Source organism: Buceros rhinoceros, unplaced genomic scaffold (genome assembly GCF_000710305.1).
Source record: "Buceros rhinoceros silvestris isolate BGI_N320 unplaced genomic scaffold, ASM71030v1 scaffold12170, whole genome shotgun sequence".
Taxonomy (NCBI): Eukaryota; Metazoa; Chordata; class Aves; order Bucerotiformes; family Bucerotidae; genus Buceros; species Buceros rhinoceros.
In genome coordinates this window covers 21,140-32,928 of record NW_010390252.1, presented here as the reverse complement: position 1 = coordinate 32,928, position 11,789 = coordinate 21,140, and the positions used below count along the sequence as shown (strand labels likewise).

General features: G+C 42.7%; 1 protein-coding gene across 1 annotated transcript in view; it reads right to left on the bottom strand.

The window, feature by feature from the left end:
• CREB3L2 (cAMP responsive element binding protein 3-like 2) overlaps positions 1 to 11,789 on the bottom strand; it is a 43,099-nt gene that overhangs the window by 15,498 nt on the left and 15,812 nt on the right. The window contains exons 4-7 of the mRNA XM_010137119.1: positions 5,059 to 5,225; positions 3,384 to 3,471; positions 1,371 to 1,552; positions 553 to 699 (exon numbers count right to left, since the gene is read on the bottom strand). Coding sequence (XP_010135421.1) covers positions 553 to 699; positions 1,371 to 1,552; positions 3,384 to 3,471; positions 5,059 to 5,225 — 584 coding nt within the window. The remainder of the gene's footprint in view (positions 1 to 552; positions 700 to 1,370; positions 1,553 to 3,383; positions 3,472 to 5,058; positions 5,226 to 11,789) is intronic.

The window sequence follows — 11,789 nt, the reverse complement described above, 5'->3', positions numbered from 1 at the left end:
AAAATTGCCGCAAAAGAAGGGAGGGCACAGCGCCAAAAAAAAAAAAAAAAAAAAAAAAGCGCTTTCCTCCCTATCATTAAGGTCTTTCTGTATTGGAAGAAAGAAAAGACTCATTTCACAGCCTTGGTATCAACCATTCATTTAAAGGTCATAGAATTCAGTGATCAAAAGACTAGGGCACTGAAATACACAGTCAGATTTTAAAACATAAAACAATGGAAAAGAGCACCTTCATCACCATGAAGAGAATACAGAGGTCTTTGACTACCATAAGGGCAGGACAGCACTGTTTTTAAAATGGAGCCAACCAACAGCAACTTGATACCCTGCTTGCTAAATACTCTATTGTTCATGTGTTCAGGTAAATACCTAGAGAGAGGCCCACTGCCACAGTGACAATTTGATGTATTTGTTTAGGAGCAAAGAAAAACACTTTATTAAAAGACATCTTACAGCATTCAACAGCACCACGGACCATTACTGCAGAATTGTTGCAGCATTTTTTTTTAAATGAAGGAGAAGTAGAAATTACCCAGCAAAGCTAACATTTACCTTGTTCTTTATTTTCCTGCGGATTTTCTTCAGTACTTTCTCCTCTGCTTTTGTCAGGGGCAATTTGGTAGGGATTGGGTACCCCTCTGCTATAAGCGTTCTCTTCTCCTCCTCTGTCAGGATGAGTGGGCCAGTCCCCTGTAATTTCTGCAAGTGTCACAGAAGTGAAAGAATATAACAGTAAGTACAGACAGAGAAAAGGGTGTTAGGGAAGAGAGGCAGCAGCTCTCCCACTTCAGACAGGACTCTGCCTATTTAAACAGCAGCCTTTTGCAATTGGGAATGCATGGAAGGGGAAGACCTTTTAGATTGCTTCCATTAAGAGAGTGAATCTTGGGGACAGGAGTCCCTCAAAACAGTTGTTCTTGGCCCAGCTCTGCCCACGCTGCAGTTAACAGCAAAACTTGCCTTGGCTCAAACAGGAGAAGAGACAAATGAGAAGCACTACTGAAAATCCCTCCTTACAGATCACCACTTGCTTTTGACAAGGAGAGGACAGATGCAGATCTACCAGGGACAGGTTAACCCAGCAGGGCTGGGCCCTAATGCAAAACACAGTCCATGGTGGGAGAAACCTAATAACACTGTTGAACCCTGTCTCAACTTCAAGGAGAGTCACATGTTGTTCTCTGTGGGAACAGAACAGACCAGTGGACAAGACTTACTGGATCTGCAGTTTTGACCAGAGACAGATTCATCTAAAGAATAGAAAGTCAGCAAATCCATGGCAAAACCAGCAATTTCAAAAAAAAAAAAAAAGAAGAAAAAGAAAAAGAGAAACAGATAGATAGATGCTGGAAAAAGCCAGCCCAACTTACATGGGGTGCAGTGAGGAGAGGGGAATTGGAGAGTGCTGAAGCTGTGCGCGACGTCACTTTAGCCGTGGCTTGTAGCTGGATGGGGCTTGAAGGAGGGAGTGATCTAGCTGGGCTCTGCCCTCCTTCAGAGTCACTGCCATGGCTGCTGGGAGGGGTTGGAGGCAAATGCAGGGGATCCACTGCTGAATGTCAAGAGAGACACAGAACACAAGGTTTTGAGGTGTTAATTTAAATTTCCACTAGAGCTGCCACCACCACCACCATCCAGTTTCCAAGACTAAGACTGTCTGCTAAGAAATGGATCAAGAAAAAATTGTCAACTTGGAAGATTTTCAGAGCACGCAGGTCTCCAAAGAAGGAATGAAATGCAGCAGCTGTCTTTAGGTTCAACAGACAAAACAGGGCTCTGTGCGTACGCTCCAGTCATTTCTACCTACACTTCAGCTTCTTCTCCAAATGGTCCAGCACAAGCCCCCTGTCCCTGGGAAACGACATTAACAAAGGGCCTGTGAGGCAGCATGCTGCCTCTCCATAAACAATAGTCTTCCCTAACTTTGCCGTGGATTAAACAAATCGCCAGTGTTTTTCAAGAGAACGGATCACATCCAAGGTGTTATATGAACAGGGAGGAGAGAAGTAATCTACCTCCTAAGGACCTGGTTTGGCACAACTGGGAGGAAGTGACAACCTAGTGACAGCAAAGGCTTTAATGACAACCTAGTGACAGTGAAGGCTTTAACGTACTGATGGAGCAGGAGCAGCATAGGCAGCCACCACAAGAACCTCTCTCACCCTGTGCTACCCAGGGCCATAAGTGAACTTCTACTGCGCTTGTAGCCAAAAGAATCTGTGCTAGAATTGCCAAGCAAAGTGCCGCTTATGACCAACTGGGTCTGGACCAAGAGAAACAAGGCAATATTCATATTACAAGAACAATTTAGCAGATGTCCAAAACAGCCATAAGCAAGTCATTTTTTCTCTGAGATAAATTCACAGCAGTGAAAATTGGGAATAGGAAGATAGAGAGCTGAATTTGCCACCTTCCACTTGTGTTATAATTAGGAAATTTGAGGTGAAAAGATCAAATGGGCAGCGGAGCAGGAAGGAATAAAAATAGTAACAAAAAAAGCTATTATACATTAGCTCTTTTTGTATAGCATCTCAACTCTAGCAGTTGCCAGAAGAAGATACACACTTGCAAAATGGCAAGGTCCTTATCCCACAAATTGAGCAATCAAATCTACACCCTGGGTTGAGATACAGCCTCCCATTTTCCAACTGCTACATCACTTGCTCCTCTCCCTAGAATGGTTCTACTTGCCTCACAAATGAATTCACTAACAGAATATCAAGTGTTCAAAACTGAGACGCAGTTATATGCTCAAATTTCAGCCCAAATATTTGGCTCTTTCAAATTTTTCTTGGATTAACAGATTACATGCCACAAAACCATTTTTAACTTCCAGGGCTGGGATCATTGATTCTCCTTCCTCATTTATAGATTAGTGCAAAGAGATCCTGGTCGTTCTGAAAAACTCTGCTAAAACTAATATGCTACAAACAGATGCACTTAACTTTTAATTTCATATAAACTCACTTCCTTGCTTTTGTATCAGAGGTTAAAAGAGTAAAGTTTCCACTTATGCTGTTCACATTTTCTATGCCTTAGTTAACTCCCCTCAAATTGATTTCTATTCTAGCCTAAATAATCCTGTACTTTAAGGATTCAAGCTCCCTTCAGCAACTGTACAATTATTAATATGCCACAGACAGAAAAGGGATCATTTTCTTTGTGATGAACAAGGGAGGAGAAAAAAAAAAAAGAAAAAACCACATAAATGGGTCAGAGGGAGGCTGGGTCTTCAGCAGACTGAGTTGAATCCCTACAAGGCAGCAGCTTCAGCCTAAAGATTAACATAGCAAATAAGGAAGCCAAATATTTAATCAGGGTAAAGTACACTCATCTGCATTGTGGCCACCACCCCCTGCATTTTGTGTTGGTAATTAACAGACCTTCCTTAGAAGAGAGGTTCAGGAACTGATCCACTTCATGGGGCTCCAGTTTAATCTCTGGAAGAACTTTCTGGTTCAGTGGTTTCATCTAGAAAAGAGAAATTAACAGCATGAAAACCCAAAGCACACATCTTAAAAATCTTAATAGAAGGATGCTAGGATGACTTCTCCTTAAATGGAAAGTTCCTTCTCCTCCTGATCTGCTACAGGCAAAGCTTTAACTGCTTCACACAGTTTGCTAAACCAGGCTACACAGAATACTGCCCTGACTACTCCCACTACGGCTTTTCTAACTACTATATTTAGCTAAATAAAAGATTACACCTCAGAGATGACATTTCAGACTGAAAGCTACCATGCAACCCACTCAAATTACTTCTCTTAGCAACAGAGCTGCCGCTAGGATTTGCCGGACCGCACAGTCTGAGCAGAGACAGAAACACTCCAGATAGTGGGGGAGAGCGTGTTCAAGACCGTTGTCATCTGGGAGCAAGAGCAAGGTGCCAGTCATGGAGCATCAGATTGCTGGACTCAAGTTAATTTCACAGTGTGGAGGAGCAGGAAGAGAGACAGTCACAGCTGACCAAAATTTGGAAGGCATCTGGCTTGCCCTGTAGACAGGGCTGGGGCACCAGGCTGCCAAGTTGCTGTCCAGAGCCTGCATGTCTGCTACATTCCCAGGCTTGAGGAAGTCGGTCTGGCACATCAGCGTGCTCACTGCAGCCAAAAATCTCTCTCAATCTGTGTAACTAATCCGTGCAATGGTAATGAGCCACCAACTAGTCCCAATATACTCTGCAAATCATGGCATCCCAAGCTACAGATAACTGTGTACTGGGGCCATCTCATTCAGACTAGAAGAGAATTATGGAAAACTTGTGCTTAATTTTCTCAGTTTCTCAAAAAATAATTGTTGTTGCACATATTTCTGATCCATATCCAAGTGGAAACACTTATTTTCAGCATATACTAACTTTACCTGGCCTGGATTGACATGGCACCCTGAGGACTGAGAACAGTCATGCTTCTTCCTCCAGTGATGGGGGCACCCTGGTGAGCCATCAGCTGATGAAGCTCACGCCAAACTAGCGCCGTGAGAATACCTGCTGGCTGCTCCAGCTGTGGTCAGAAAGGCATCACAAATACTCCCGACAAGGCAGGTTGGTGTGAAAGCAGCTGCAGCTCAAAATGTCAAAGCTTCACAAATCTTGCAAAAGTGATTGAGCAGTCAAAATGGGAAACGCTCCAGTTGTTTCAAGCAAGGTGTTTTGTTCTGATCAGGGGAAGGCACAGCAGCACTAAAGCAGCTTACTAAGGAAGACACTTAGCTTGTCACAGGCTCAATAGGGGAAATGGATTAGTCAGTTCAGGTGGGACTGGCTCATTAAAAACTTCAGATATTTTTAAAAATGCATGAGCTCCAGGCTTTGGGGCTAGCACAGAAAAGGAAATGGTGCGTCCAACCATTAAGACCTGAAGATGCAGGTAAGAGTTTTGAAACACAATCTCTCACAGCAGCAGAGGGACACCAATAAACATTAAAAACCACTAAAACAGACTGCACTGTGCACCCTGAATTGGCAAACTTTGGCACCAAGGAAGCTACACTGGTATGGAATCTTCGGAGAATCTGAAGCTAATTGTGCAGAGAGGAGAGTAGAAAGTTTGCAAGTACCAGGGCATCTGTCTGTAGCTTAGGCTGTTCCCCCTCCAGCGATGTGGTGCTGACAGTCAGACTGACTGAGGGAGCAAGGCCCGATGTTTCACACAACGCTGGCTCAGTCTTTATTGCTGCTGGAGTCAGCTCTGTACTCAGACACCATTCCTCATTTTCCAGGTCACCTGCCAGGGAAGGAAATTGGACACCACATGTTTAGGTCAGAGACAGAAAGACTACAAATGAAACTAATGTCATCCCTCCTCCAGAGAAGGGAAACAAACACAGAAGGCATTTCAGTCTATCAACAAAACTCTGCCCTTACTATTCAGCTCTCAGTCAATGCAGACAACCGTGCCATTTCAGGGCTGTAACCTAATCCTAGCCCCAGGATACAGAGAGGAACAGCGAGGAAAGACGCAGAGCACTAATCACTGTACATTGCCAAAAGCTGCTAACACATAGCAGAACAAGACTAAACAAGCCATTGGGTAAAGCAGCCAGGGAGCCATGTCCTACACAAGCAAATGCCTGCTGACTCAGTCTTATTCCTCCTTGTAGAGGTAGCATTTAGCCAGACTTCTGCTCCTTCTACTGCCTGCAATCATCAAATAGCCAGAGTGGTGATACTATACTTTTAAGAATAAAGGATTTTTCACACTCCCAACTTGAAAATTTTTCCCCCAAGGACTCCTTTAGTAAGTATGAAAGAGAACAAAGGCGTTGATGAACTCTCAAGAGCACCAGTGCCACGGTGATCACACTAATTTCCCCCCCAGAGCCTCTGGATGTCCCAGCACAGGATGCATATTTTGAGTGGCAGCAATGAAGTATGCATCACGTGTTGGCAGAATTGTCCCCTAGCCACACTTACTGCAAGCTCACTAATCAGGAGAAAGTCATGCAATTTTCCACTGGACAAAGCTGAAAGGTGTGCCTTGTGCTGTCAAGAACTGGAAGAAGGTTGGCATGGTGATTTGGTAGCTCTCCATTTCAATTCATGAATCAGCAACTGTTTGGCTTGCTGAGAAGGGACTTACTCTCCCAAATCTAAAATATGATAGAGGATCAAGAGCTTGAAAGGACTCAACCTTTGAAACAATTCCACAAGGCTATTAACAACTCCACTTAAAAAAAATAAAATAAATCAAGTGCATTTTTGGCAGTTACAGCTCTGCGTTGAAAAAACAAAAAACAAAAAACATCCCTACCGCTAGAGTTCAGTTATAGAAGTTCCTTTCTCTTGCAGGAGAGTGCCCTACACCAGCTGTACTGCATCCCAACAGCGTACAGCACAGTCCTTAGACACAGCTCGTCAGCAGTTGTGAGATGCATGTCTGTTAAATCAAGCAGCTGGAATCTGAGGCCAAATATACATCAGAGAAAAGACTATTGATCTTTCAAAGCTTTGTCCTGCCTTCATACAGAGTATTTCCTGCATACACAGAAGTAAAGCAGAGAGCAAGCACGTACACCATACAGCTAGTAAATAGCAACAGAGCTTTGAATTAACTGCATGCTGCCTTAACACTGTGGGAGGCAGCCACAGTGCTGTGGCTGTGCCACCAGCAGTCTGCAAGGCTGACACAAGACCCTTACACATCTGAACATATCAAGCCGGTGAGATATCAGCAGAGTTCAGCTGCAAACAGGTAACAAAAATAACAGCAGGCTTACAGCCTCCATGCTGTTGTCTGTCCTTGCTATTAAGACCACACACACATATGGCACAGAGGCACTGGGCAGAAGCTGGGTGAGTGGAAGAGGGGAGAAACATGCCCATCTCCAGTGCTAGTAATTACTTTGTGGTGGGACCTAGCCTCCACTGCTGGCAAGGAAGGAGGTAATTTGAGTAAAGACACACCAAGGAATTAAAAACGAAATAAACATATCCTGTAATCAGGAGCTCAAGAACAGTGAGTCCAGCTCTGCCAAGAGAAGTAAATGTATAGCAAGGGCTAAACACCATATTTAAGTTTCTGGAGATCTTACTCCCAAAGCTATGTGGGAAAAGCAAAAATATAAAAATAGAAGTATTTATGAAAAAAGAGGTAGCATTGTCTAAATATTAATTCAGGAGAGAGGACATTGCTCTCTTTCAACCCTCTCTGAGCCTCTCTACTTGCAAACATGAGAGCACAGCTCCCTCCTTGCTGACTGCAATGAAATACTCCGTGGATTCGTGGACTCCCTTCTAGTTTGCTGTGTATGGATCATTCAGATAAGGGCTCTAAAGTGGTATCTTCACCTGGAAACCCGGAATCCTTTGAAAAAATGCAATTTCAAATGCTTGCTTGGATAACTTCTGCCAAAACTTCACCCACATCGTGTTGTGCAGAGCCTCTGCTTGTTTCCTCTTGCACCTCTGGGTCAAACTACACCATGGCAGTGCTGTTACAGATCTGTAATCTACTTTGGAGTCCCTTTGGGAGGGAAGGCTACATATAAATGAGAGCCATCAGTGAAGCAAGTAATTAGCCCTGAACTTTCTGAGATTTGTATCATCATGAGATTTGAAGAGAAATATAGCCGTGGGTGCCCCGCCAAACAGGGCATGTCCTCTAAGACTGCATTTTGTGATGTTTATCACCTTTAATACCCAGATTCATCATGAGGATTCAGCTGCTGTAAGACAGCAAGACATACTGGCCTTCAGCCGGTCATTTTACTCCTCTGGAACCCGACTTTGCTGATTAAACTGACATCCCTGCCATCACCACTCAGATCTGAACAAACTGCTAGGCTTTAAAGCCGGTCTAACCAGTTTATAGGGTTACTGATGGTTTTCAGCAACAGCAACATGCTGTATTTAACACTGAGATAACTCTGAAGAACTGCATTGAACACTTTTTTGACACTGTCACTTATGATGCATGTTGACAGTTGTCATTCCAAATAAATAAGCCTGTGAAAGGAAGGGACTAAGCAACACACTGGTCAAATCCCACCTTGGTGCTCCTCTCTCCCCATTTTTTCAAAGCAAGCCCCTGAACACATTCACTGTCACAGTCAGTATTGTGCAACTAATTAGTTTCTTTTGACACATTCCAGCTTCTGAAATCACTGGTGATCTCTCCTCTGCTCCAGAAGAGCTGCATTTCCTTCCCGCTCTTGTTTGTCCTCTTCCACAGCACAGCAGGTTTACATTATCTGCAAATAATTCTTAGTTTATTCTTAGATTTTCCTTATAATAGCCCCTTAACACCTTAGTCTACTCTGCCAAGCACTGCACTAGCAAAGCAAAGCGGCAGCCCTTCTCCCAAAGGCCTTGAGAATGTTGCAGAAAACGAGAAAAATTTAAGCAAACATGAAAAATTGAGCAGGCTACAGAATACTGGTCATACTGAGAGGCATGGCACACCATCCTAGACAAGAGTATTTCTGACCAAGGGGTACAGAGAACCATGATAGAGGTTTTATGGAATAATGAGAACAAGCAATAAGGTGCATATGAAATATTGAAATGAAAGGACAATGGAGGCTGTCCCAAGGGACCCACTGGAGGAAAAGGAAGGTGTCTTCTCCAAACAAAGCAAGACATGCTGCGGAAAGAGTAGATGACTGGTGCCAAGAAATCAAAAGTGTTTGTATTTCTATTTGACGTGATCCAGGAGGTGCACATGACTGCTGAGACAGCATCCAAAACAAAAGGCTGAGAAAGTGATCTTGGTGACAGTATTCTAGACCAACATGAATAGGGCAACGCTGCATTGTTAAAGTGAGACAAAATACACTGCAAACCATTCACATACAGCAAGAAGAAAGCTTAAACATGAAATTTAGCTACCCAAATGGCTAGGAAAATTAATATCCTAAAGACGGTCTCTTTGACTGTTAAAAATCTCTTCTCAGGCTTCAAAAAACGGATTCCAAAGTTCACTCCTGAACAAGTGATACAGGCTGTCAGTCCCCTTTCTCAGCTGAAGTTTCCTATGAATTTCAGAGATCTATCATGCAATCACTGTCTAAATGAGGAGCATTCCCCTTCACCTACCCCTTCATAAGTCCAAGAATGCCAGGCATTTTGGCACACATCATTTAGGGCATCTACACAGTACTCGGCAAAATCCCAGCTGACGCTTCTATGTGCAATGCATTAGCACTGGTAAATTCCACATATAGGCAGTGTTAACTGAACATTAATGTTGCAAAGCACTCAGTTATTAAGAAATACCTATGAAAGATTAATTCAGTGTACTTTTGCACATTATATACACACAGACAAGTTTTAATAACGCAATCACACAATTTCTCTACAGAATCTGTGCCTTACCCAACAAGCAGAATGCATAGCGCTCCCCTAACTGAGGAGCTATTCCATGTTTTGTTATCCATGTTTTTGTTATTATCTTGTGCACAGCCTCATCTATCCTTTGCCAAATACAATTCAAATTCTGTTCCCACAGAGCTGTTTAATACCCTCCTAGGGAACTGCTTCACCAACCTGACTTAATTTCCACAGCAGTCTTGAAAATTCAAGTGAGCCATGGAGAGATGAAGGCCAAAAAGTATCTACTGATTTTAAATGGCCAACTGGAGACAACTGGAATTGGATTTTTGAGATGATTTAACGCGGTTACTAGACTTTACCAAAATACAATATGCATTGAGTTTCCAGGTGCAGCTGTGAGCATCTACCACTTCTGCAAGTTAAACATCAGAGCTTCAAATCAAGCATCCAAAAAACCCATTCATCACAGCAATCCAGGGTTAGTGACACATGCATCTAAGACCTTACTTTCTGTGTCCAAGATTAAAATCACATTTCTTCTGAAAGCTTTTGTATGCTGCTTCTGTCATCAAGCTTGTCCCACCTTTCCTGCTTGTTCCACCTTAGCATGCATCTTCCACTTTTTTTTTTTAAAAAAAGGCAGGAAGCTTCACAAAGTGCTGAAGCAAGTTCAATCAGTGCACTGAGCATTTTTTCTCACTGATAGGAAAAACTTTAAACACGTCCTCTTCTTTCCCAGCTGCACTCATTGTGAGTCCAGCTTAGCTCCAGATATGACATACAATGTGTTGTAAGATGCTGTATATGTGATAATGCAAGAGAGGAAGCCCAAAATGGCACATAATTCCCTTAGTCATCATCATCATGGCTTGGCTTCGCGAACGAAGATCTGGGAAGGGCTTTTCCCATGCTCACTGCAAGTGATGAGTGCACCCTTCAGGCCTGCGCGGTGCATTTTTTAGGTGAGTGTAAACACTGCACCTACAGCAAGGTGTCCAAGTAGCAAGCAAAGTTTTTCTGTCTTCTGTCTTTATTTCCGAGGCCCTAATCCTGCCCAGGTTCCACCAGATGGGCAATGCTAGTAGGATCACTTGTGATCTGTTGAGTAGGACTTTCCCTTTTCACTCTCATTTCTCCAGGTCACTACACCCAAAAGAGAAATGGCTACGCAACATTTCGCGTAATAAAAGTTTAATCTCTTAAAAGTCAGTTATGAAGACTGAGTTACGCACAAGTGCTTGGCTTTGGGTGCACAACACACCCAAGCCAACTTCTCTCTATGCTGCACACCACATACATTATGACAGTTTTCAACAGAAATGGATTTCAGTGATCCTCGAAGCATCACAGCTGTAGCAATAATCAGTATGCATGCTTTAGGCATATGGGGTAAAAAACATTCAACCAAGAAGGGTTCTGTTTGCACATGGCAGAAGTAATATATACTACTACTGCGTTTGTTAAAAAACAGTTTTAAATATACCTGTATTTATACACAGATATACAAAAATTTAAACACAGTCTCTTAATAACACCATGTGCAGCTTTCTAGGATACTCGTATTTCTCCAAAGGACTGCGGCATTTTGCTTCCTTTCTTGTTCCACATAGTATTATGGGAAGGCAGCACACAAAAGGTGGGAAATAGGGTCAAAACCGCTTACTTCAGCTATATAGGTTTTTTAATATCAGAGTTCCCAGAGAGTTTTGCTTTCCTTTTTTTATTTCTCTCCAACATTATTCTATCCAACTAATTCTTCAATCTTTTCCAACATACTACTTTCCTTCCTGAGAAAAAGTAAATCTTCTCCAATATTGACTAAATTTCACCCTCTGTGATAGATGTAGAGAGAATCAGATCTTACAAAATAACTGTAAAGATGTCCCTTGTTTCCCACATTCATTTCAGTGCTATTGATTAAGAGTTTAACAGAAACACTTTTTGCATGGATAACCAAGCTACATCAGTGAGTTGCTGCAAATTTTTAAGTAAATGGGATTAGAGACACGCTCAGTATCTCTCCCTCAGCCCTCCCAAGTACAGAGAATGCACGTACTCAGAGAAATAACATGATTTTCACTGTTTTTCCCCTGCAATAAAAAGGAAGACAGCACCAGCAGGTAAAGAAACCCACACTAGGGGTGTACCACTGAATCTAATCTTGAAGGGAAAAAAAAAACCCCATACCAGCATTACCACGAGTGATCGTAATCACAGAGAAAACAGATGCATGCACGGCATGTCATTTGAAATAAGCCTGCAAATAAGACCTGTAGAGGCATCAAGGATATCCGTATCTGTACAAGCAGAAAGAAGAGGCAGCTCTTGCCTCCTTGAAGTTCACTGGCCAAGCAACAGCTAAAACAGCTAGAGAAGGACAAAACTGGAAAAAAACAGACCACCAGTTGAAGTGCCTTACACAGGTAATAGAAGGGACGTCTCTGAACAGGGTAATGCAGGAAGATAACTCATAAATCAAACTGTCCTGCAGCCAAGCATATTTAAATAATCCCCATCT